The sequence below is a fragment of the Mauremys reevesii genome, linkage group 6 (assembly GCF_016161935.1).
Source record: "Mauremys reevesii isolate NIE-2019 linkage group 6, ASM1616193v1, whole genome shotgun sequence".
Classification (NCBI taxonomy): domain Eukaryota; kingdom Metazoa; phylum Chordata; order Testudines; family Geoemydidae; genus Mauremys; species Mauremys reevesii.
The window spans coordinates 37,360,082-37,387,051 of NC_052628.1; the positions used below are offsets into that span (position 1 = coordinate 37,360,082).

General features: G+C 40.6%; 1 protein-coding gene across 8 annotated transcripts in view; it reads left to right on the forward strand.

Moving 5' to 3' along the window:
• The window catches only part of KIF2A (kinesin family member 2A), an 87,428-nt gene that overhangs the window by 19,993 nt on the left and 40,465 nt on the right, over window positions 1-26,970 (forward strand). For 5 of the 8 annotated variants that reach the window (XM_039543574.1, XM_039543573.1, XM_039543577.1 and 2 more), the window contains exons 2-9: window positions 7,895-7,989; window positions 8,682-8,801; window positions 9,342-9,396; window positions 13,304-13,426; window positions 14,013-14,113; window positions 15,922-16,017; window positions 16,977-17,031; window positions 21,997-22,159. In XM_039543574.1, coding sequence (XP_039399508.1) covers window positions 7,912-7,989; window positions 8,682-8,801; window positions 9,342-9,396; window positions 13,304-13,426; window positions 14,013-14,113; window positions 15,922-16,017; window positions 16,977-17,031; window positions 21,997-22,159 — 791 coding nt within the window. In that variant the 5' untranslated portion in view covers window positions 7,895-7,911. Of the gene's footprint in view, window positions 1-3,863; window positions 3,943-4,041; window positions 4,061-7,894; window positions 7,990-8,681; window positions 8,802-9,341; window positions 9,397-13,303; window positions 13,427-14,012; window positions 14,114-15,921; window positions 16,018-16,976; window positions 17,032-21,996; window positions 22,160-26,970 lie in introns of those variants that run through there. The other 3 variants (XM_039543575.1, XM_039543576.1, XM_039543571.1) reach the window with 3 other exon arrangements.

Consider the following 26,970-nt stretch of genomic DNA (forward strand, 5'->3'; position numbering starts at 1 on the left):
AGATGCAGTCAGAAAAAAAGTGGGGTAGAAGAATGTAAATGCACAATATCTAGGGATGGGAAAAATTAGATAAAAAGGAAGATTGAATTAGACAGTTGCTTAGTTTTTTTAATGGGGCATTAAAGCTTGCAGTTGTACTTTTAGATCTGACAGTCACATCCAAACTAAACAGGTTTGGTCTGTGTCTTGGATGGAAGACATCCAAGGGGAAAAGTGTGCTGTAGAAGAAATTGGTTGACTATCTGGTCATTAAAGAACTCATAGCATTTTCATACTGAATATTTAATGTTGCGTAGTAATTTTTTGGTAGCCACTGTACAAACATATCATAAAGCAGCACAATCCCTGCCCAGAAGTACTAGCCACAATGTCTTGGCCCAATTCCTGTTTAAGTAGATAATGTGTGGCATGTTTGCAGCTTCCTTGTGGTGATTCAGTGGAGCTACATCTGTGCACTACTTAGTTGAAACTGTGTACTATTACGTAATGTTAAATAATTGTTGTATTCCATTCCATGTGTTACAACATTTAATTAGCTGCACATATGTACTTACTTAGCCTATTGTACTGAATACTCATCTGAACCTACTAGAATTCTGGGAGTTGAGATCAAGGTAATAAACTCCCTTGATTCCTTTCCCGATATCCCACAATTTATCCAGTTTTAGCGATTCAGTACCATTTTTAAACTTCTGTAAGGCAACATGTGCTGAGTGCCACAATCTTGGCAACCATTAATACAAACAGTGTGCTCCAGAGATACTGATCAGGGCGGTTGGGGGAGGTCCTAGACGATTGGAAAAAGGCAAATATAGTGCCCACATTTAAAAAAGGGAAGAAAGAGAACCCGGGGAACTACAGACCGGTCAACCTCACTTCAGTCCCTGGCAAAATCATGGAGCAGGTCCTCAAGGAATCCATTTTGAAGCACTTGGAGGAGAGGAAGGTGACCAGGAACAGTCAACATGGATTCACCAAGGGCAAGTCATGCCTGACCAACCTGATTGCCTTCTATGATGAGAAAACTGGCTCTGTGGATATGGGGAAAGCGGTGGATGTGATATATCTTGATGTTAGCAAAGCTTTTGATACAGTCTCCCACAATATTCTTGCCAGCAAGATTGGGTGAATGGACTATGAGGTAGATAGAAAGTTGGCTAGATTGTCCGGCTCAATGGGTAGTGATCAACAGCTCAATGTCTAGTTGGCAGCCGGTATCAAGCGGAGTGCCCCACGGGTCAGTCCTGGGGTCAGTTTTGTTCAATATCTTTATTAATGATCTGGATGATGGGATGAATGGGAGAGGTAGATATACTGAGGGTAGGGAAAGGGTCCAGAGTGACCTAGACAAATTGGAGGATTGGGCCAAAAGAAATCTGATGAGGTTCAACAAGGACAAGTGCAGAGTCCTGCACTTAGGAAGGAAGAATTCCATGCATCGCTACAGGATGGGGACCGACTGACTAAGCAGCAGTTCTTCAGAAAAGGACCTGGGGATTACAGTGGATGAGAAACTGGATCTGAGTCAACAGTGTACCCTTGTTGCCAAGAAGACCAATAGTATATTGGGCTGTATTAGTAGGAGCATTGCCAGCAGATCGAGGGAAGTGATTATTCCCCTCTATTTGGCACTGGTGAGGCCACACCTGGAGCATTGCGTCCAGTTTTGGTGCCCCCACTACAGAAAGGATGTGGAGAAATTGGAGAGAGTCCAGCGGAGTTCAATTAAAATGATTAGGGGGCTGGAGCACATGACTTAACGAGGAGAGGCTGAGGGAACTGGGGTTATTTAGTCTGGAAAAGAGAAGAGTGAAGGGAGATATGATAGTAGCCTTCGACTACCTGAAGGGAGGGTTCCAAAGAGGATGGAGCCAGGTTGTTCTCAGTGGTGACAGATGACAGAACAAGGAGCAATGGTCTCAAGTTGTATTGGGAGAGGTCTAGGTTGGATATTAGGAAGCACTGAAATGGGTTACCTAGGAAGGCAGTGGAATCTCCATCCTTAGAGGTTTTTAAGGCTCGGAATGACTGAGTCCTGGCTGGGATAATTTAGTTGGTGTTGGTCCTGCTTTGAGCAGGGGATTGGACTAGATGATCTCCTGAGGTCTCTTCCAGCCCTAATATTCTATAATTCTATGACATTCTGGCTCCATGAGTTGGGAAACAGCTACGAGTATAGTCTCCCTGAATACCACTGGAGGAGGAGGATGAAATTGAGCATTTAACTTTTGCATGACCTTATCCTGGAATGGCTTTACTTGGTGGAGTGCTGCTTCTAGGCTTGGCCAACCAACATTGGTGGGACAAAATAGTGCTTCAGAGCTGGGATGACCAGCAGCAGCTGCAGAACTTCAGGCTACAGAAGGCTGCTTTCCTAGCTATCTGTGTAGAGGACACAAGAGGGTGGCAGAACACCAACATGAGAATTCCCCTCAGTATAGAGAAGCGTGTGGCCATGTCCATCTGGAAGCTTGACCTCCCCAATTGTTGTCACTCAGTAGCTAGCCAGTTCAGTGATGGCAAATCAACTGTGAGGGCTGCTGTCATGGAGATTTGTGCAAGTATTAAGTGCACAGGGGATTGATAGATTTGCACGGTTGGGGTTCCTGAATTGTATTCAGATAATTGGGCCCCACATGCCTTTTAGTTTGCAACCCCCTCTGTCCTCAAAAAGTAGGTTTCAGAGTTCATGATGATGAAAGATCTAGTTGATCACCATGGTAGGTTGAGATATTAAAATGGGGTGGTCTGAAGAGTTCCATGATCCCGGGATCACACCAGGTTTAGGCAATGAAAAATTATACTTCTGCTCTTAGTACTACTGTGGATGATTAATAGTGTGAATCCTTCAGTCATCCTGGGAGACCCCGCTTATCAAACTCTCCTTCCTTGGCTTATGAAGCCTTTTAGTGGACACATGGATAGAAGAAAGTATCTGTTTAACTATACACCGTGTAGCTGCAGAATGACAACGGAGTGTGCATTTAGTAGACTGAAGGGAAGCGGGAGGTGTCTCATAATGAGGCTGGATACTTCTGAGAAATATCTGTCTCATGTTATAACTGCTCTTTGTATTTTGCACATCTGTGAGAGCAAGGGAGAGAGCCTCACTGAGAGCTGGGAGGCACAGGTGGAGAGACCTCCAGGGCTTTCTGAACAGCCGGACTGGGTGCCTCTACAAATTTTCCCAACTGGTCAGGGGACCAGCATTGTATCTGCAGAGTCAGGGAAGGAAACTTATATGATTTATATGGCTGTTTTACTAGGAATAGATGTTATTACGGGGAATTGTACCTCAATGAAATTAGTCAGCAAAGCTTTTTTTTTTTTTTAATTCAAACCAGCCCCGCCCCCAACCCTGATTTTTTTAATTGATTTAACAATAAAGAGAACACAGTGCAAAGTTTAAACCAGTGGAAATGGGGCAGATGTGCCTAAAGTGCTGAGTGCACTCATCTTTGGGGCGGAGGAGGCACAATGTGTAAAAATGTACAGGCTTGTAGTTGTTTTTGTCTTGTGGGGGTAGAATGGCATGGGAAAGGCCTGTCCTTGTAGTTGGGGAAGTGAAAGGGGTGTCTCAGTATTGTGTTCTTGGCAGACTGCTCATGTACATCACCCCAACCTAGCCATGTCATGCAAAGTATAACAATGTTCTCCAGTAAGTTGGTCTGATTCTGCCATATGTCTGATATCTTTTCGTGGATGTCCTCTTCTCTGTCCATGTGTTCCATAGATTTATCCCTGTCCTTTCATTTTTATCCTGGAGCATAAAATATTTGCTTCACTGTCTTATTCAGTCTCTGTTGGGATTTTGTGATGAAATCAGCAAAAAGTCCTCCCTTGTCCTTTCTTTTCCCTCACAGGTTTGCTGGGTGTTGAGCAACTGATAATGCCCCTGTGTGGGCTGCAGCATATCAGATGCTAACAGAACAGAGAAACAATGCAAGTAGTAACTGTTCTATACTAGTCTCCCTGCTAACAGTGATAGAATATCACTCCCCCGTCAATTTCAGAATTCCTTTCCCCTCTGCTCTTCCAATTCTGGGTGCACTTGAAGATGGTAAGACACTTTCCAACTTATTTCCCTCCTGCACAAGTCCCCTGTACTAATGCTGGGTGTATGGAGCTGGAGGGGTGTGTGTGTGTCCCAAGAGGCAGTTTAGTAACTGCATATTACATCTGTAGGCTGTCTTTACACTGCAGGATGTTACCCTGTGAGGTGTCCCCAAGAGATGGAGAAGATTATATTAAAAAAGGCAGTGGGAAAACTGGGAAGATGGGGAGTGCTGTTGTTTATGAGGATGGTGCCCTTCAGCTGGTGCAGGAGTGGAAGGGAAATGCCACCTATATCAGCAGCTGCAAGACTCGTTGCCTTGCAATGGGTGTGCCAAAATAGAGCACTGCCTTTGCCTTGAATTCTGTTGTAGAACACCTACAGATCAGCACAAAGTGCACTATAAAAGAGGTATACTTCTTCAATGAGTGTTCTGAACCCATTTTGCTGCAAAGAGCTTAACGATCCTGAGGATCTGACTGAAATTCACTACGGGCTTCCGTAACTTGTGTAGCTGCCAATGCCTTATACGTTCAGTGCATTGAGAGTATCTCTGTAGCCCCATTTGGGCATTTTCCTTATAATCCAGTGCATGTTGTAAATGTAAAGGTAGCTAAAAGCTCAGGGCACTGATCAGACTGTCATCCAAATTACTTTTTCTGTTGCCTTTTCTCTTTTTCTATCTGCTGTGACAATAAACGTGCCTGCCATACAATGCATTTGATATATTTTAGCCCACAGGGTGCCACCATCTTGAGCAGGGGATTAGGGTAGAGAGACCTGCTATTGGCCAGGAGGGAGAGGAAGTGAGGGATGGCACACTTATTCCATAGTTGTGGGATTTGACATACAGGGAGAGAAACCCTTCTGAGCTTCTGGAGCTGATGCCATTTGGGGGTGTGGGTGGGATGGAGAGCAGGTGGAAAGAGGCCCGTGTCCGGTCTCATCCTCTCAACTCAGCACCTCCCAGGTGGTATCAGGAACCAAGTTGTTTAAATCCCTCTGTGCAGTCAGTATTCAGACAGTTTATTATAATACAGCACATAATGCTTATGGTTGAGGTCTCTGCAGGATAGTTGGGCTGAGTTGCTGCCTGGCTCTCAGGGGTCATCTCCAGTGCTATCTCTGCCTAAGTGTCTGGCTTCGAGTTAGGTGTTCTGAAGAGATTGTGGCTATTTGAGGAAATCTCTTCCTTGCCAGGGTCTGTGGTCAACTGGGTGCCTTTGAAACTGTCCACTACACAGCAGGGTTCTGTGGTGGTCTTCCTCACAAAAGTCAGTCCAGCTCCTCGTACTATGCACGTTGCTGGGAGTGTTACCATAGTGCTTGTTTTTGTCCCTGGTGTTTTCATAATTCTGCTGGAGCTCCTTAGCTTGGGTGTTGCACTGGGCCATATCCCGGGAGTGACCCTTCTTCTGCACTTGCTCCATAGCTGCCCATAGATTGTCACGCTCTGGTGGCTCCCATAAAGATGGGACTGGATGTGCTCTTGTCCCCGTGAGGGCAAGGGAGTCCTAGATTTCTGGATTGGACCACAGGGAATCACAGTTCCTGACTACAATGATGGACTGTGGATATGTGTGCTTGTCATAAACTGAAATTGCAAATGAGTGCACCTACATGTGTGTTAGCATTTAAACAGGGAGGTGATAGCTAGTCAAGATGACCCCTTGAGCAGTGGAGGCACACAGGAAAACAGACAGGTTGGTCCATGTGTAAATCAATGCAGTATGGGTTGGCAGTAAGACAACTGCCTAAAGTGGTGGTATCAATCTGAAATGGGAATGTATCCATACAAACCTTTTACTGGTATAACTCATTTGGGAACAAACTTATGTTGCTTCCAGAAAGATGAATTAAAGCAGGAGAGGACACCAAATAAATCGAAAAAATAACTGTGTGTGGATGCAAGGGAGTTTTTGCCATAAAAACTCAAGTTATTCTGAAAAAGCTTTCCTGTGTAGAAGATCGAACATGGAAGATCCTATGTGCTGAATTTTTGTCTTTAGTCTCCCTTGGAGGATGTGTTTTATCAGGCTTGGCTGGGTCTATTCTATTTACCACACCTTCCATTGACTTCTCTCAGAAATAGAGGGGTGGGGGGCAGTGTCTGGAAGAAGTGGATCTCTAGCCATTGCACCCACCAGGGGCTTTGTGCATTCCTCGATTTCCCCTCTATTTCAGGGACTCCCTACAATTTCGAGCTTCTGTGTACTGCCTATTCTCCTTCCTCCCATACCAGGGTCCGCCATCTCCCCATCATGCCAGTGGCTCTGTGCAAACCCATTTCTTCCTTCCTTCCTTCCCTCCTATTGTTCCCTCCATGTCAGGGGCTCTGTGTCAGTCCTCTATTTCACCCTTTCCCCCACATGGTAGGGGCTCAGTGTACCCCCTGCTCCCATAGCAAGATCCCCCAGTATCCCTTACCAGAGGTTCTGTGTGCCTGCCATTCTTCCCTCCCACATTCTCTTCCCATGATAGGGTCTCTGTGTGTTCCCTATTCTCTTTCCCCCCTGCAAAATGCTCCCTATCCTCCCTACCTTCATACAATGGCCCCTCAATCTCCACCCTGCTAGGGGTTCTGTGTGCTCCCCATTTTCCCCCTTACCATGGGCTCTGTGTGCACAGCCCTCTCTTCCACCCCCCACCATTGTTTCTCTGGGAGAAAAGTTATTCAGGGTTCAACTATATTGGGGAAAATGCATGGAGATGAGATGGGATATTGTCATGCTGGAAGGCATGATGGGTACCATTACCCAGTTTGATCTGCAGGCAATTGCAGAGGTGCTTGAAGTTGTGGCTGTACTAAAGAGATGGCGGGGCCTCATTTTTCCTCTTGCAGTTTCCCCCAAAATCAATAGAGTTCTGGCCATTGATGTCTAAACAGTCCCTGAAATTTTGGAATTCATATGATGCAACATTCAAAGTTATCTGATTACAGAGAGACAAATGCCTTCAAGCTGAGTGTATGGCCTTACAAGCTCAGCTGACCAATTTGTAGTACACCAAATATTTGTGATGAAAATTCTTCAGTCCTTGTCTCCATATAAAATGTTTCCTGTCTCAATATACTTCATGAAGACTTGTATGCTGTTTGCAGAGTCATATCCTCAAAAACTCTGCTTCTCCAACAATGACCAATTCATGTTGCTTGCACTTGGATATTTCCGATCTGATGGTGGTGCTAATGATATCCTCTCCATGTTAGTTGGATGACTAGTTTATCCATTCCCTGTCAACTGAGGGCATCAGAAAAGCTGGTCAGGGGGCTCTGAGCCTATTTCGGGAACTCAATAGAAGACTGCAAAAAAGCTCTCAGAAATATATGTTTATACAGTACACCCAGGTAATGTCCTTTCAGTGAAAGGACCACAAAACTGGAACTGCTAATGAAACCCTTCTAAGCCAAGAAAGTTTGCCAGATTGCACGTTTCCTGTTCTCTCCTGCATAATTAGCAGTCACATTTTTGTTTTTTAACTCCTGTGATTCTGTGCATACTGATGTGTTGTCAGGAGCTAGTTTTGTGGGCTCAGCCTTGGTCTCAGTGTATTGTCTGTTTATATTGTGAGCTTTTGGAGGCAGGGATTGTCTATTTTTATATAAAAATCTGCATAGTGAGGCCTCTAGGCACTACCATGATAGAAATGAAATGAACTGTCTACATTCATTTTGTTTGGAAGAGTTTAGGGGAAATTGGAACTACTTCCTTTTCTTACATATCTTTTTGTGAGGGAAGTTACAAGATCAGATTCAAAACTTCTGGAGTGCAGACTAGGACTATAAAATAATTTCAGGGAAAATTCCATAACTACTACTGAGTGCTAATGTCTCCCTTCTAGGTCGAATACATCAAGCTATGGTAACATCTCTCAATGAAGATAATGAAAGCGTGACCGTTGAATGGATTGAAAATGGAGACACTAAAGGCAAAGAGGTACACTAAATATTTTAGAACTTCTCTCTCTTCTCTTTTCTTCTTTTTTTTAAAACTTTTCTAGAATAAAGACTATCGTAATGCTCTTTTCTTAAAACTTTGTATATTTTATCTTGAACCTGAATTAGTTCATACAGTAAAACTACTGGAAAATGTGTGTTTTTTTTTAATAAATTAAATTAAATTGTGATTCTGTGGTTCCAAATATTATTTAATGTGCATCATAGAACAAATGACATCGGTTTCTGTGGTGCTGTATTTTATTTCCTGAGTATACTTTTCTGTAATAATACCGAGTTCTTATGTAGCACTTTTCATTATAGATCTCAATGTTCTTTACACCGGCAGTCAGTCTCATTATTCCCATTTTACAGACGGGACACTGAGACAGAGAGGGAAGTGACTTGCCTAAGGTCATCTAGCAGGCCCGTGTCAGAGCTGGGAATAGAAAAACTCCTTTTTGCAATATAATAGGACCAAGTTATTGATGCTTTCTTTTATTTATATAGTTTTCAGGCAACCTGAGGACCAAAATTGTTCAAAAATTTTCTTTAGCTGAGGATACACGAAGTATCTCAGTTTACAAAGCTAAACAAATGATGGACTAAAATCACTAAAGACGTCTGTTTGTCTGTGTGTAAATGTAAAAAGACTCACAAGTGTGCATGTTTATTTTTTTCCCTTGTTAACAGATTGACTTGGAGAGTATATTCTCACTTAACCCAGATCTTGCGCCTGATGAAGATATTGAACCCAGCCCAGAGACTCCACCACCTCCCACTCCTTCAGCCAAAGTAAACAAAATTGTGAAGGTTGGTGATATGTTCAATGAAAATTACTATCATCTCATTCAGATTAGTATTTTACCTGTAATATTTAAGAATTTTAAGTTTAATTTTCACTTCTGTGCATTATAAGCTAATTCAGGAATATTTTAGAGATCCTTATCATGAAAAAACTTAAGAGATTTCTGAAGGGCAGAACTGGAAAAAGAAGAAATCCGCAATTAATCTTAATGATCTTACAAAGGGGACAGAGTGAATTTCTTAGCTTGGAACCAACTTTAAACTTGTTAAATATAGCTTGTCCCCTTTATTGTGAAATGTTTGTATATTTGGACCTTTTTGTCTTAGAGAAGGTTGTGGAGGTTATTAAATGATACATTTAGCTCGCATCCTGTATCCTCTTCATAATACGTGCTGCTGGGAGGGACTGTGCAGCACCACCTCCCCAATACTGCTCATGCTGATATCTGTGATTACTTCTGTTCACTGAAAGTAAGCAGAGATTGGGCTACAATTTACAAAAGTGGTGATAAAGTGAACAGATTATAGAGATTTCTCTCTTTATAGAATCGACGGACTGTGGCTCCTATTAAGAATGAAACTCCTGCCAGAGACAACAGAGGTAAACGATCAGATGTATCTTTCTATTCCATAAAGCAAGAAAGTGAAAATGTTAAACTGACACTTATTTAAAGTTCTCTAGTATCCTACGTTTTCTCTGGTTTATTACTTGGCCATGTTAAATTTAATGGGCAGGGGGAATAATTACTGGAACTATTATGATGATATATTTTTAAAAAGTTAGTATGTAATCAGTTTTATATAAAAGGCCTGGTTTATACTTAAAACATCTATTGACCTAGTTACTGCCACTTGGGGAGGTGGTGTTCCTACGCAGTGGGAACAACATCTGTCGCTGTAGGTTGCATCTATGCTGTGGGGTTATGCTGGCGTAGCTATGGTACCACAGTTGTGGTGCTATAGTCCCTAGAGTGTAGAGATGGCTTATGTTCAGTATAAGAGATTTAGTGCATGTCTACTTATGCATCACTTATTTTATGTATCTAATACATATATTCTTTAAAACAGCCTCTTGTCATAGCTCACCATTTCAGACATTCCTTTGTGCTTTCGATACTACTTTTGTTTGTTCCTCAATTCAGTATTTAAATAGTCTCTAAAAGCATGTCTACAGGACACTCAGGAAAGTTAAGAGTGAATTAAGCTAAAGTGAACTAAAGTCACTTTACCTCTGAATTATGAGCATCAATACAGGACTTTAATGCACTTCAGATTAATGTCTTCAGTTAATTTAGCTGAACTTGCCCCAGTGTCCCTGTGTAGACATGCCTTTAGAGCAGTGATACACAGACTGAGGCTTGGGAGCAGCAAAGTGGCTCTTTAATGTGTCTCCTGCAGCTTTTTGCAGCACATGATATTAAAATGTGTGATTTAATAACTTAGATTGGTTAATAATTAAATCAGTCAGGACGCTTTTACTATGTTATTAACCAATATTTGTGTGTGTGTGTGTGTGTGTGTGTGTGTGTGTGTAAAAAACAAAAACAAAACAAAAAAACCCTGACCAAGTATTATTTTATCAACTACAATTGGTTAATTTTATATGTTATTTTTATATAAAATAGTAAATGAAACAATGAATTCACATTACTGTGGATCTTTTGAGTAATACTGATAGCTAATTTGGCTCCTGAATCACTGAGATTTGAGTATCACTACTTTAGAGACTGCTTAAATACTGGATTGATCAACAGTCAAAAGCACAAAGGAATGTATTGTAAAAAGCCAGAAGATGGTGTCCAAGTGTGAGCAGCCAAGTCCTGGAGCCTCAATGGCCTAGAGGGGCAAGAAGATGGAGGATTCCAGGTTGGCTGGAATGAGCCAGGGAGGTGAGGGGCAATTTTGGTTGTAGTACTGCGGGCAGCCTCTGTGAAAGCAAGAAGGACTGTGCCGCATGCAGGGCAAGTATGTGAGAGCTGGGGTGGGTGGTGAGCACTTAAGCTTGTGTGCATCCTGTGTGCGTCCTGGGAGAAGGTGAAGGCCCCCAGGGAGCATTGTACCTCACCAGGCTGGAGGCCCAGACTGAGCAGACACAGAACCGATACCTTACCAGGCTGTCACATCTCAGTTCTGTGTGCACCACTGGTGGGATTAGAGGCCTCCGTAGGGGTGAGGTTAGTGAAGGTTTTGGGCACCTCTGGAGGGGAGGGAAGGATTGTGCTGTTGTTGAATTCCCTTAAGTTTCCCAGACATATTCCAGCCCATTGGTCTGTACCCATTCCCTTGCCTGACATTCTTTTATATAAATAGTTGGAACACCCCTCTGTGTGTTACTGGGTTTTGTGCCAAGACTTTCCGGACTCACGTAAGCAAAGGGGGCAAATGCTCAATCTGGAGAGGAATAGGCGCAGCTTAGGGCATCTACCGGCACCTCTGTCCAGCATGAACGGGTTGACACAGCATGAAATATGACAAAAGGGTGTTTTTAAAAACAAATACCTTTATTAGATAAATAATAACGTGATGCATAAAATCCCTACAAATACCAAAATAAACATGCATCATCTAGCTAAGAGTGTTTTGTTTTCTCCACGGTGTTAAAATTATTTAACCTTTAATGACAATGCTTACCTGATTTGTCAGCATTACCACTATGTCACATTTAAAACAATTTTGTTAAATGATTTAACTTAAAAATCTTTGAGTGGTCTCTGCATATTCCTATTTGTGGGCTCAAGTAACCTGCATCATAAGCTTCCAGAATCTTCTGATGGGCAATTAGGACCACTCACTCTGTACCTTCTCCCTCCCTAGACAGAGACTTCCATTGGATAAAAACGGGAAAAGAAAATTTCAGTGTGTATTGGTGGGGAGAGGGGAAGAATTCTTGTTTTACATTAATTTGATTGGCCTAAATTTAAAACATTTAATTACATAAGTGGTGTCCTTCCTTTCATGATATTAATTCACTTTTTATTTTTAAACAATTTATAAATCTAGCTCTGCAAATGTTGATATTGTCAGTGTTGTCTATGTGCCTTTGTACAGTAGTAACTTCAGCTTGGTGCAGGAGAGCTGTGTAACTCTCATTCAGTGTGATGGGAGCTGCACTTCTTATCCTACACCTTTGACTATAAGAATTTTTCCTTTTTTTGGTCATTCAGTTAAGCCTTTGTTCAATAAGTTGATCGATACTGTAAACTAGATCCCATCTGTTGATGAATTGGAACTCTGATGTCCTATCTCATTTTCCCCTCAACTATACCAAGGGAGTGTTTGTTTGTCCATCCATGTGTTCGCTGCTCCCACAGTTGTCTTCATGCTCTAATTTCATGTTGCCTTTCTTGCATGGACTGTCCTGTTGAAATTGCAACTCAAATCTTTACCCTCTCCTCCTTCAAATCCCTTCTCATAACCCACTATTTCTGTGATGCTTACAGGAACCTGGCCAACTGAAAAGGGATAGTTTTAAGCATCTGTTATAGGTACAGTTTAACATCTCTGAAAAAAATCACTCCCATTGACTTAAGTGGGAAGATGGGATTGCTTAGCACCTCTGAAAATCAGGCCACACGAATATATGAAAAATGCACATATTTTTATTGTATCCTCGACACTTAACCTTTGTATGTCTTCTGCCTTTACCTGCCAAAATAATAATGGGCTGTATCTATAAGCATTCAGTCTGCTCTGCTTTGATTATTGTATCCTGTTGCTTCTTTCTTTTCTGCCCCACACTCCGCCCCACCCCCAAATATTGAAAGCTCTCTGAGGCAGAGACGATGTATTATGTGTTTGTTCTAGGTGCTCTATGGGACCCTTGTCTTGGTTCGGGTCTTTAGCTGTAACCACAGTGTAAATAAATAACTCAGAAATTTAGGCCCCAGTACTACAGTCACAAATATATGGTTAACTTCACTCGTGAATAGTTCTGCTTACCTTAAGTTAAATGCTTGCTTAAATGTTTGTGGGATTGAGGCCTGAGTTGTTAGTTTATGTTGATTATAACTAGAGCTCTGTGTTTGTCACAGAGGTTGTGAAAGTAATGGATTCTGTGACTTCTGTGGGGGCTACTGCAGCTGACCCCAGGGCCACCCAAGCAGCTGGCTCCCCCGCAGCAGCAGCCCCTCCAGACACTCCCCCTCCCCAAGCACCGACCCCCTTAAGGTTTAGTCGGAGGTATTTATAGTAAAAGAATTTTTGTTTGCCTGTGACCTGTCCATGACTTTTACTAAAATTATACCCATGACTAAATCGTAGCCTTAATTATAACATTAGGATTAGTAATTCATTGTATAGTGTGTCTTAACTAAAAACATACCTTTTAATTTTTTTCTAGTAAACTACTTGTTTACTTACATGTCACTAAAAGACCTTTTTGTTGTGTTTTTAATCATAAAATATTTCAGAAGCTGACAGTAATATGGGAAATGTCTATTAAATGACATGAAAATTTAACAAATTTTTCAAGATTAGTTTTAGACCATTTTTTGTTTTTTCTTTTGCAGCGGTTGGTTCTGCACGTGCACGGCCTACTCAACTTCCTGATCAGTCTTCCTCTACACAACAGAATGGTAGTGTTTCAGATATATCTCCAGTTCAAGCTGCAAAAAAGGAATTTGGACCCCCTTGTATGTAAACCACGTATCAAGGATTCATTCATTTTAGGCATTACATGTACACTCTCTTGGACATCTGTGTAATCCATAATTGTTGAATGGTCTAAACACACAGTTGTGTCTGTAGGTCTTCATAAGAAGCATTTTCAGATTACTGTGGGAAACAAAAGGTTGAGTTCTGTCATTGTTCTGTTGGTAATTAGGTTTTAAATGTTTCCTTCAATTTTTTTAAACCTTGACTGTTCATTTAAAAAACATTTTAAAAAATTATTTTAAATTGTCCAGTCTTTTTTTAGTTCAAACCAAGCAATCACATAAATCAGTTAGTATGTTTTTGAGGGCCATTGTCTGTTATATTTTTATTTGGTTGTTTCTTGTCCAATTCCCATGAATAGTTTTTTTTTTTTTAATTCAGAGGCTAATAAAGTTGAGAAATAAAGTTGCAGTAGTTATGCTTTGCTAGTATTGAGCTGTTTGAGGAGCTAATCAGTGTAAAGATTTAAATGAACTATAATTATTGATTAAAATAACATAATTGAAAACTTGTGACATTCCATGTGACAATTGAATATTCAAAAAATGTATCTTTTTCTTTAAGCACGTAGAAAATCTAATTGTGTGAAAGAGGTTGAAAAATTGCAAGAGAAACGTGAGAAAAGAAGGCTACAGCAGCAGGAACTTAGAGAAAAAAGAGCTCAGGTTTGTATTGGTAGTTCAGAGCTGAATTCTGCACATCGCAGAAAGCCTGTGGCGAGAAGATCTATGCTAAGCTATTGTGATCTTTATTGTTGATATAAAATATGACTAGCTTGCAACTAAATGTTTTCTTTGTATGTACAAAACTGAATGATTAGTCTTCAGTTCCATAGTCATTTAGGGTGCATGGTTGTGGTGTTATGGTAACTCACCTTTATCATTTTATCTGATTCTTTTGTTTCACATACATTTTTTTTTTTTAAGTTTTGCATTTGCTGGTCTGGCCATAAATACTTACAAATGCAATATCAGTGATAACTGTTGCCTAAGAAAAACATATGGACAAAAATATTAAGATCCGTTGACTCAAAATATGGCATAACATTTGTGACAAATTACCCTTTTCTTATCTTCAATGGGGTGTGAGTGGCATATTTGAGAGCTTGAGGTTTGAAGGATGTTTTTTAAATACCTCTACACACATTTTAATTTTGTAACATACAAGCAATATGGTGGCAAGTTGTTAGAACTTTCTGTTAAAATGTGAAGTGACTAATCCTGTAAGAGAAATATTTTAAAATTAATGACTTTATCACTGGAGAGTAAAAGATTTAGAAAGACCAGTAGCATAATCTTGTGGCATTAAATTAATGACTTTATCACTGGAGAGTAAAAGATTTAGAAAGACCAGTAGCATAATCTTGTTGGCATTCCTGTATGTATGTTTTAGTCTCTAAGGAGATACTAGCAATCTGCTAAGGACATAAGTACCACCAGAAAGTAAATGATTCAAGCAACTTGATTTCATGGCTTTATGATGGGCCTAAGCTTATCTAAAAGGATATATGTGGAATTTTTTTCTCTACTTTTTCATCCATTTAAATGAATTCGAAAGATACTGTTTCTTTCTTTGAGAACAAATAATACTTAGTATCCTGTTTTTTTTTTAAAGTATTTCTTTTTTGAGATTCTTCCTGCATTAAATCTTGAATTAATCTTAAATTATTTTATTGATTCCAAAAAGCCTTTTTTGTGTCTAGCATTTCTAAACTTCTGTATATGGGAGTTACTCTGCTGATCTATGTGACTATGCAAGTGTGTTGTTTGTTTTCAAATGTTTCTTTTTTTAAATGCAACAGTATTGGAGTACTACTCTAATCAAAGCTTTTTCAGTTCTTGAACCCCAAGTGCCAAGTTCTCAGAATAGTAGTAAGGCCAAGACATTTTTTGTAATGAACAGTGTAACTTTCTGAATCTTAGAAAGAAGCAGACATGAAGGTAACACATTTTATGTAGATTTATGTAGGATAATTTTTCAGTTTTTATAAGTAGGTGGTGATTTTGTAGATGACCTATTTTATTTATTATTAATAATAATAATAATCTTTTATTACTTTAGGCAGTATTATTTTAATGGAGAAGGTTTGGGGAAAGGACAAGAGATCCCTCCCACCCCCTTTAAGTTTTATTATGTTGTATCATTATCAAGGATATTTTGGGTTGCCTATAAATCAAAAGTTTATTTTAAAATTAAACAGAATGCTTGTATTTTTTTTGGTTTTGGTTTTGCCGTAGAAATCCAGCTTGTTTCTTGATGAGTAAAATAGTCACATGGTCAAAATTAATGATGTGTGGAAAAATATGTGGTTTAACTTTTGCAAAACATGCCTTTTGAAGAAAGTTAAGACTTCTGCAAACATCGTATACTTCTATTCTTGTTTCTGTAGCTTTTCTATAATTATATTTGGAAAGTATTTGCAAGTGTCATATTAATGAAAACTTTGTAACTCTGGTTTTTTTTTTCCCCATAGGATGTTGATGCTACAAACCCAAATTATGAAATTATGTGTATGATAAGAGATTTCAGGGGAAGTTTGGATTATAGACCATTGACAACAGCTGATCCTGTAAGTTTACCTCAGGAATTGTTTTTAAAAGGGAAGGATTTTCTTCACAGCTTTTTTTTTTTTAAAGCCGTTTATATCATTTTACCACACTTGAATTTTTTTTTAAAGATATTGATGTACTTGTGAAGCAGTGAGGCCCAGATTTTTAAAAGGTATTTAGGCATTACAGTCTTGAGCATTGCGGTGTCTAAGTCTCATTTTCAAAAGTGACTTAGGCTCCTGAGTCCCATTGACATTCGGTGAGATTTAGGCTATTAAGTGCTTTAGTCGCTTTTGAAAATGACTTGGACATTGCAGTGTTGAGCACTGTAGGGTCTAATACCTTTTACAGATCTGGGCCTGAGTGATTAAACACCTAAAAGTAATTTTTGTACCCTAGGATTATAATTCTATAACTTTTAACTTGTTTAATGCTATTTGCATTGAAAGGAATTACTAATTTTTATGTCATTAAAATGTGTGCTAGCACTACGGTATTAGAACTCTACCAATGTACATTTATAGGACAGAATCTTTAAAGGAGTCTAAGGTGTCTAACTCCCTTAGGTTCCTTTGAAAACCCAATTCTAAATGTGTAGATTTAGGCCTTATCTTGAAAGGTACTGAGACCATCTCCCATCTCAATGGGGCAGATCCTGAGCTGGTGTAAAATGTCATAGATGTATTGTAATCAGCGGTGCTGTGAGAATTTACACTAGCTGAGTATCTACCCCAGTATGAGCAGGGGTTACGCAACACCTTACAGGATGTGCTCTGCACCCTGCAGGATCTGGTCTTCAGTGCTCATAGCAGCGAATATAGAGTTGTGCCCATGGGTTGTTGGATACTGCACATTTCACTTTTTGAAAGTTCAGATTTACTACCTTCAGAATAACTGGTATAGTGATCAAACTTTTAAAACACTCTCCATTAAAATTAGTACTTAATTCACTGAAAGATTTTTTTTTATTTTTTGGTAGATTGATGAACACAGGATATGTGTTTGTGTACGAAAAAGGCCGCTCAATAAAAAAGGTATGACCATTTAATGTTTAGCTGGTATTAGTCTCACTAAGCAGCAGCTTCTGGTGGTGTTTGATCATATTTGTACTATGGAGTCACTTAGAGGCACCAACCAGAATTAGGGCCCCATTGAACTAGGCACTGTGCATACATGTAGTAAGAGAGAGTTCCTACCTCAAAGAGTTTATAATCTAAATAGACAAAATGGGCAAAAGGTGGTAGAAAAGTAATAGTAGTATTATCATTTTGCAGATAGGAAACTGAGGCACTGAGAGATTAAGTGACTTGAACAAGGTCACGTAGGAAGTCTTTGGTTGAGCTGGGAATTGTACTGTAATATCTTGAATCCTATTCCAGTGCCTTAACCACAAAGTCCTTTTTCTCTAATTCACTCAGATTTTCTTTTAAGTGATCAGTAATTAATTAACTTATCATTTAACAACCTAATGCAAGTTCTTCCTCAGTATATTCATTTGTATAATAGAAAATATGTACATTTATAACCTAAAGTTAAAAATCAAAATGACTGGCCTTTAAACTATAATTATATATACATAGCACAGTCTTACTCAAATGTGTGGCGGGTTTAGTAATACATCCTTTCTGAAACAGAAATATTATAGTTAGCCAAGATGATGAAAACAGATCGATTGAAATATTTAATAGGCTTTTTAGAGTAGAAAGTGGTGGTATGTCAAGACATTAAATGAATCATAGAATCTCAGGGTTGGAAGGGACCTCAGGAGGTCATCTAGTCCAACCCCCTGCTCAAAGCAGGACCAAACCCAACTAAATCATCCCAGCCAGGGCTTTGTCAAGCCTGACCTTAAAAACCTGGAAGGAGATTCCACCACCTCCCTAGGTAACCCATTCCAGTTCTTCACCACCCTACTAATGAAAAAGTTTTTCCTAATGTCCAACCTAAACCTCCCCCTCTGCAACTTGAGACCATTACTCCTTGTTCTGTCATCTTCTACCACTGAGAACAGTCTAGATCCATCCTCTTTGGAACCCCCTTTCAGGTAGTTGAAAGCAGCTATCAAATCCCCCCTCATTCTTCTCTTCTGCAGGCTAAACAATCCCAGTTCCCTCAGCCTCTCCTCATAAGTCATGTGTTCCAGCCCCCTAATCATTTTTGTTGCCCTCCGCTGGATTCTCTCCAATTTATCCACATCCTTCTTGTAGTGTGGGGCCCAAAACTGGACACAGTACTCCAGATGAGGCCTCACCAGTGCTGAATAGAGGGGAATGATCACATCCCTTGATCTGCTGGAAATGCCCCTACTTATACAACCCAAAATGCCATTAGCCTTCTTGGCAACAAGGGCACACTGTTGACTCATATTCAGCTTTTCGTCCACCGTAACCCCATGGTCCTTTTCTGCAGAACTGCTGCCCAGCCATTCGGTCCCTAGTCTGTAGCAGTGCATGGGATTCTTCCGTCCTAAGTGCAGGACTCTGCACTTGTCCTTGTTGAACCTCATCATATTTCTTTTGGCCCAATCCTCTAATTTGTCTAGGGCCCCCTGTATCCTATCCCTACCCTCCAGCGTATCAACCACTCCTCCCAGTTTAGTGTCATCTGCAAACTTGCTAAGGGTGCAGTCCACACCATCCTCCAGATCGTTAATGAAGATATTGAATAAAACCGGTCCCAGCACCGACCCTTGGGGCACCCCACTTGATACCGGCTGCCAACTAGACCTGGAACCATTGATCACTACCCGTTGAGCCCGACCATCTAGCCAGTTTTCTATCCACCTTACCGTCCATTCATCCAGCCCATACTTCTTTAACTTGCTGGCAAGAATACTGTGGGAGACTGTATCAAAAGCTTTGCTAAAGTCCAGAAATAGCACATCCACTGGACAGTGGATGTGTACAGGATTTTACCAGACAAGATAATGGTTCATGGTGTGGTCAAAATGGTTCCCCACTTGTGCAGTGGAAGGCATGGGAATAATATTCCAACAAATCTCTTGTAGAATTCCATCTGATACAAAGAATATTTGAGAACTACCTGGCAGAGAGACCACACTAATAGTCCTGTATTCATATAGTTGCCAGTTTCTCCTTTACTACCCACTACTGACTGGAGTTCAGTCATCACTGAAATAAATTAACTTACTTTTTGAAAAAAGTTTTTTCCCCTCTGTTAAAATTTTCAGGGATATCTTGGTTGGCTGAAGATTTCAGAGCATAATTTTCATACCCTCAAAATACCAAATGGTTGCAATGAGTCTTTTGGAATTGTGTCCCAGAATGACACATTACCTTCAACAAGTATCTTCAACAAGACAGGAAGTGACAGGAGAATTTTGGAGAAGGGGTGGGAGAGAAAGGTACATTGTTTGTTATTTATACACAGTGAGAGCTCTTCTCTCTTGCCTTTCTTCCATATTTCTTCTTTCATTATTCCTTGATTGTTTTCAGATCAATAAAACAGTCACAAAATCAGGTTATTTAAAACTGCTCCCCACAGCCTGGTTGGTTAGAGACATTCAGCACATGAATCTGGTAGAAATTCAATTTTCATTTTAGTATTGTAGTTCATCTTTATTAAAATATGACTTAGGAATCTAAAGCATTTTTTTAAGAAAATAATTCTTGGGGAGAATGCTGTAGGTGATAACTAATTGGACAATTGGACTAATTGATAACTAATTGGACAAAGCTAATTAGAGAGGAAACAGCAAATTGGCAGCCTGTTGTCATGAGTCATGACTTATGGGTCTTTTGTGGTGCAGAACTGGGTCTGGTTCTGTTCCAGTCATCTGTATTGGTGGTTGACATCAGTGAAGAAACTGATTCTGTGCAGGATGCTAGGGAGATGAGCAGCTGATTGGAAATGGGATATAAGGTTGAAGTTTTGCATCTGCAGAAGGAGCTAAAAAGATTCATTGTGGAGGAACCAGAGCGCCGCCCCCCCCTCCCAAAAAAAACCAAAAAAAAGGTACACACATCTAATAACATTCTGAAAAACATGCACACTTTTTTTTTTGTGTGGAGGTTTATAAGGAACAATATTTTCAACTGCCCCAGTTTTCTAACTGGAGAAGAAAAAAGACTTGGAGAAACTTGTGTATGGTAGCTTGAAAGGAGAGACGGTGAATAGAGAGCTTATTGTATTAACAAAGGAATAACTTGTATATTAAAAAAAATAGTGTTTCCCTATTCAAGCTACACATGTGGAATATTTTTACTGTATTAGTCACCTAGTTTAAAATGGGACATAAAAGACTCAATTTCTACCAATCTTACACACACCAAATTCACTGAAGTCCGTGGGAGTTCCATGCACTGAGAGCTTGCAAGAACTGGGCTGGGCCCTAAAATAGCAAGGTTTGGGTAATTAGAAGATTTCATTTGAGTGATATATTGTTAGTTTCTTAGGAAAAGGCAGATTAAAAAATGTTCAGTTTTGTAAAATCTTGGTTTAAGAAAAAACGTACTCATGATTTACAATAGCTTGATGAGATCATCCTAGGACCCATTCATATTTCAATGTTAAACTGTAATGTCCAGTAATTAACATAAAGCAAAAGAAATTTCAGAGGTTATCCCAGAGGGTTATCAGAAGTAGCATAGGCTGCCATATCAGATGATTATGACAGACAATTATAAAAGACTATTTAAGATTATCCCATATACACATTCTGACTACTTAAAAGTGAGGTACAGTTTTGATGCAAAATATGGACCTATTAAACTCTCCTTTCACCTATATTCTTCTGTGTGTCAGTTCCACATTTACTGGAGAAGAATGCACATTTACAATGTGCAGTACTGCACTTGAAAACTGAGTAATTTACTTGGTAACTTGGATTTATACTTTAGTTACTTCCTAATACCTGTGTAATTAAAAGATGATGGCCAAGAATCAAAACGTAATTATTGAAGTCAAAACCTTCCATCTAATTGTGGAAAACTACATTGTATTCTTAAATTGTGTACCTCAAAGAGATTTTTTTATACAAACAGAAGCGGGGCACATTAGTGGTCTTGACTGTATACAAAGGATCTTTATTTTTGTGCATCTTGTAGATGACTGTGCTCTCTGTGTGTTTTACTGATTCATACATCTCATGCAATTAACAAACTGTAGTGATGTGTAGTAATTATAGCCCATGAACTTAATAATGCATTTCTTTTGTTTGTCTGAGAAGATAGGTAACATCCTTCGAATTGTGCAGCCTTTTCTTCTAACAAAATAATTTAAAAAGGGTTTTCACTTCAGCAGAATAAAATTTTAAAGATCAGTTTTTATGCTTTGCTGACTAAAGAATCTGCTTCTGGAGTGATTGTGAATGAAGATATATTGTGTATAAAATGGAATAAAAAGTTTCCATGGTTGAAAAATCTTCATATTATAAGAGTATAGCTATAAGGAGTTAAGCAAAGGGCATGTATGAAAAATAAATGGTACCATTTGTAAAAATGTCCAGCTATGTAGGTAGTAATTCTATTTATGAATTTAAGATCGATAATCAAAATAGTGTTGGATTGTAGTTGTCCAGCTGAGGAGGGGATGTAATGAGTGAGTTAGTTATTTATTTGTAAAAAAGCAAAACATAAGGCAATAATCTTTGGATATGTCATAAATAAAACCTTAAAAGAACTAAAGCATTTTTTTAAGAAAATAATTACAGAACAAACAGGCTATTGTGAATTATGAAGCTATCATTCTTTCAAGTGATACTAGAAAGATGCTCAGAAACTGCATTTTTAAAACTTTAGTAATTTGTAGGTAATTACTAGGACTCCACAATGGAATTACACACTTACAAATCATAATGTGCCTGATTTTTTTTAAAATGTAGGGATCAGAAGCCGAGATCCATGACATCACATTTACTTGGAGCAGTTTCATTACCTTGGACATTGTAAGAATGTAGATGACCAAATGGTGTAAAAGTTAATATGCATAGATAGTGTATATATAGATACATATTTATATATCAATCATTTATTTTATAGAAACTGTAATGAAAGACCTTGATGTAATCACAATTCCTAGTAAAGATGTTGTGATGGTACATGAACCAAAACAAAAGGTGGATTTAACAAGGTACCTAGAAAACCAAACTTTTCGCTTTGACTATGCCTTTGATGACACTGCTCCTAATGAAATGGTTTACAGGTATGTGTGTCCACTTTTTGTGACTATTTTCTTATTTCTTTTCACTTTCTGTATTCTTGGGCTTATCCTTGACCCTAGACATGCCGCCGCCGCCGCCTCCTGCTCCTCCAATTGGTCTTCAAATCTGTTTGCCACTTCCATAGCTTTGCCCATGTATATTTTTCCTTTAACTCAATTTGTGCTGAATTCATCTGTCCCTTAAACTCCACTTGCTGAGAGTATTGTAATTCTCTGCCCTTCCTCAAATCCCACCTTTTTAGACCAGGATGTTACTTCCTCCCTTCTCATGCATGCAGTATGTGACCTCATGAACCCTTTCATCAGACCAGTCTGTTGGCCCTGTGATCACTTCAGGATCCAGTTAAAAATCGCCCTTCATATTTTAAAAGCCCTTTATTGGTTTAAATTGGAGCATAGCTATGTCTTTGCATGTTTCTTTTTCTATTTCTTTCACCAATCCCTTCCTTCATCCAGTGCTAGCCTCTGTTCTGTCCCGGCACAGTGTCTTCCCTGTGGGAACCTTCTATCTGTAGTGCACGCTCTCTCGAACATCTTGCACCCTATTTAATAATCCACATTTCTCCAGTCTCTGTACCTCTTTAATCTCACTCTACCTTCGGTATTATTTCTCTCTTATCTTTGTAACTGTACTGTTTAACTCTGAAAGGAGTTTTAAGTTTGTATGAAAGTTTGTGTATTTAGATCCTCGTGCATGGTTTCTTTCATAAAACTTAATAAAAACTGCTTGCATGTATATAATACACATGTGCATGCACACACCCACTCTTATATTGAAACAGTAAATCTCAGATCTCTTTTATGTTTATAGAGGTTTCTCTCTTCCCTTCATACTACATAGTAGTGTGTTTTTTTTTTTCCATGTTTTTTTTCCCTTTTTTGGGAGGATAATCAAATTTAGCTTTCCCATTAAAGAAGTATTTGAAACAAGATATGTATTTTAGTGCATTATCACCATTTAGTTATGTCACAAAGAAGAGATGATTTAGTGTGATGAGTTCCAGTTTAATTTAGGATTTTAAATCCTCTCATACTTTCATAATGAAAATTCTTAAATTTGGGAATCAGGAGTGTTCAGCTCTACTGCATAATCGTCAATCTATCATTTTTTTTGATGACCTAGTGCTGTTGCAGTATTTTCTACATTCATGGCAGTCAGGCTAATGTCATCTTTTTAAATATATAAAAGAAAAGTTATATCACATCTTAGTTTTGAACCTCTTGTTTCTTCTGGATTTTCAGGAAGGATTAATCTGTGTATTTCTGAAAGCCTAGGATTGCATTTAAGGAACATACTAAGAGTAAAGTTGGAGTATCTTTGGGTTTGGTACCATTTTAGCTCTTGAACTGTCAGACTTATTTCTTAGATGTATTTGTGTTTCTGCCTTGTATTAAAACAAATTCAGTCTATGCAACATACATTGTAAGTATATATTGTCAAACCCATTTATATAGAGAGCTGTGTGTGCATATTCTCAGGCTAGACAGACCATATATTTTTTGTAATAGATCATAAATATAAAAGATACAACTTCCAACCTATGGTAAATGTCCCCCATATAACTCCATGTGAGAAAACGGGTTGAAATAAATGCGCGAGAAGAAAAAAGATGCTGCAAATACATTGTTAGGTGTAAACAGTTGTGGGGGAAAAAAATGGACTCTGTTGCAGTGTCTTCCTTCAGGCTCTTCTGTGCTTTGGAGGTTTTAATGATGTAATATTCTCTATAACAAACTCTCTCAAGTAGCCAGGGGAGGGGAAATAATATTATCATCACTTAAAAGGAAAGTTTGTGACCCCATTTCTTCATAGTTGGTGTCCCCTAGCAAATTAAGTATACTCCAGGAATCTTCAAGCTTTTCCTATCTAATCTAGAGTTTTCTTTTTTGAAAGCACCGTCTCTGGCATTTGTGACCTCTTCAAAACCTCTAGAGAGTTAGTGCTTTCTTCTGATGAAAGAGTGAAAGAAATTGGAATAATCTTCCCTGTTTAGTTAATCTTGGAGGTCTAATTCAGGAAGAGCATACATAAGCAGAGGAATTACTATATTGAATAGACCAACGGTTCATCTGTTCCAGTATCCTGCTTCTGGCAGTGGCTAATACTACCTCCTTGGGAAGACTATAAAAGCCTCCTATAATACAATATTGCACAATTGGCTAAGTGTATCATTAATATGAGGAATTTTCCTCCAAGGCAAGTTGATTACCAATTTGTGCTTAAGTAACGAGATGGAGAGATCTTGTTTCTTTGGTTTTGGCTAATATAACTGAATTATCTGGGCCATAGGTGCTGACTTCCCCTCTGCTTGGTGGGTACTCAACCCTGGCCCCACCACTTCCTGCCCATGCACTGCCCTCACCCCACCCCTATTCCACCCTTCCCCAAAGTCCCCACCCCACCCTGCCTTTTTCCCAGTCCTGCCCCCTTCCCGCTCTGATTCTACCCCTTACCCCAAGTCCCTGCCCCTTCTCCGCTTCCTCCCCATAGCGTGCCACGTCCCCACTCCTCCCCCTCCCTCCCTCCCAGAAAGTCCTAAGTGCTGCCGAACAGCTGTTAGGTGGCGGGTGTATGTGTGCGGGAAGTGCTGGGAGGGGGAGGAGTGGGGATGTGGCGTGCTGGGGCAGGCAAAGAAGGAGGCGAGGAGAGGGGAGCTTGGCTGCTGGTGGGTGGAGCACCCGCTAATTTTTCCCTGTGGGGGCTCCAGCCTCAGAGCACCCACAGAGTCAGTGTCTATGATCTGGGCTACTAGTCTGTTGGAAACAGGAATTCATTCAGGGAAGTTTTATGGGCTTTGTTATGTTGGAGGTCAGACTAGATGATCACAATGGTCCATTCTGGCTTTATAATATATGAATATCCTGGCCTATGGACAAAGTTGTCCTACTTCTGTCTTTTATCTAGTCTATTTTTATTCTCCTTGTTGCCTCCTTTACAGTGGAATCTAAGTGCTGAGTCACAGAACATTTTCCTTGAATTAATCTAGGGTTTGGTTTCTAACTAATAGCTTTATAAACATTCTTCAAATGATAGCTCATCAGTTCCATGTAGGTGTGTGCATGCCATGTGCACGATGGTTGGAAGGTTTTTCTCTAGCGGTACCCGTCGGGTCAGCTGTGGAGCCCCCAGGAGTGGTGCCTTCATGGCTGTGTATATAGGTTCCTGCTGACCTGCCACCTCTTCAGTTCCTTCTTGCTACCAGTGATGGTTGTTGAAGCAGCTCCTCTCTTGCATTAGCAAGCGATTTCCTAGTGGACTCTCCTTTTCACTCTGTAAATGGTTTGAAAGTCTTAGTGATAAAGTTATAGTTAGTGATAAGTGTAGCAGTTAGTTAAATTTTAGTTGGGGGTTAACCTCAGTATTTTGTTCCCGTCCTGGGGACCGGGGCATGCCTTGGTCTTAAGGTTTCAAGCCATGGGAGTCTTGCCTGAAGCCCATGCCAAGGGGAGACCCACATGATTTCTGTCTAAAGTGTTTTGGAGAGGAACACCAGTCTGAGAGGTGTAAGATCTGCAGGGATTTTAAGCCCAGAACTAAGAAGGAGCGGGACTTTCATTGAAGCTCTTTCTAATGGAGTCAGCTCTTCAACCTCAACTATCCCAGGCAGTGTCTGGCCGGGTGCTTTGGTGCGCAGTGCGCTGGCGTCAGTATGGGAAGTCTCTGCACCGAAGAAGGACTCATCCAAAGGGCCATGGCACTGCCATTCCCCGGCACAGATGACCAGCTCTAGTGCAAGGCACTGCTTGGAGCTGCTGGTGCTGCCAAAGAAAAAGAGAGCTGATGGGGCACTCCCCTGCTAGGGCAGTGGAGCAAGCGGGTGCTAGTAGGGTGCGTCCTGTGTCAGGACACCCAACCTCAGGTCTGTCTAGACCAGTGCTGTCGACTCCGGCCTTTCAGGGAGATCCGTTGAGTCTGGCCACAGTGGACTCCCTGGTGCAGGAACATTTGGAGGAGGACTTGGATGCTCCCTCCATGCTGGACACATTTGAGGTGGCCGGGGAGCTGATTGCCATGACAGCGCAGTTCCCCGCTCCACCGGCAGGTAAGCCAGCGCAGGCTCTGGCAACATCGTCAGCACCAGCACCAATGCTGATTTGGCATGGGGCAAACCCACTAAGATGCGGCACCAATTGCCTTTGCCACGGCACTGATCCCCAGCACCATCTTGATCTGCACCACCCTGGTCAGATTCGGACTTCTCCTCAGAGGCGGATTCGTATGCTTCCAGGCGGAGCCAGCACCGCTCCTGGCACTGCCCTAGGCAAGACCAAGGACAACCAGGGCCTGTAATGTCCTGGCTTCTGCAGTGGCAGGAACTGATGCGGTGGCCCTTCTGGACACTATGGGCCTACCATAAGGTCCATGGTCTGGGTTTCAGGTCTCTGTCAGAGGTGTGAATCCCTCCATCGGCCATGTCTGTAGCTTGGGAGCCTCCTCGGGGCAGGGATGCAAAAGCTCAGGCTGATGACGATGTTGGCATGGGCACTGAAGTGGCTGCAGCAGCAGGTGCTACTGCCATCTGCCGCACCTTTCAAGCGGCGCAAGGGGATCCCTGCAAGCTGGAGGGGCAAGAAGACCTTGTGCCTCCAAGGGAGTCGTCGTCGTCCTCCTCCTCCTCCCCCACAGATGAGACAGTAGCAGGCACCTCCACCACTCTGCCCGCTTTGGACACCAGGGCCCATCAAGACCTGCTCAGGAGGGTGGCCCAGAACCTGGACTTGCAGGCAGAGGTGGTCTCTGAGGATACGGATCCCATGGTGGATATTCTGGCCCCTGAAGGGCCTGTGAGGGT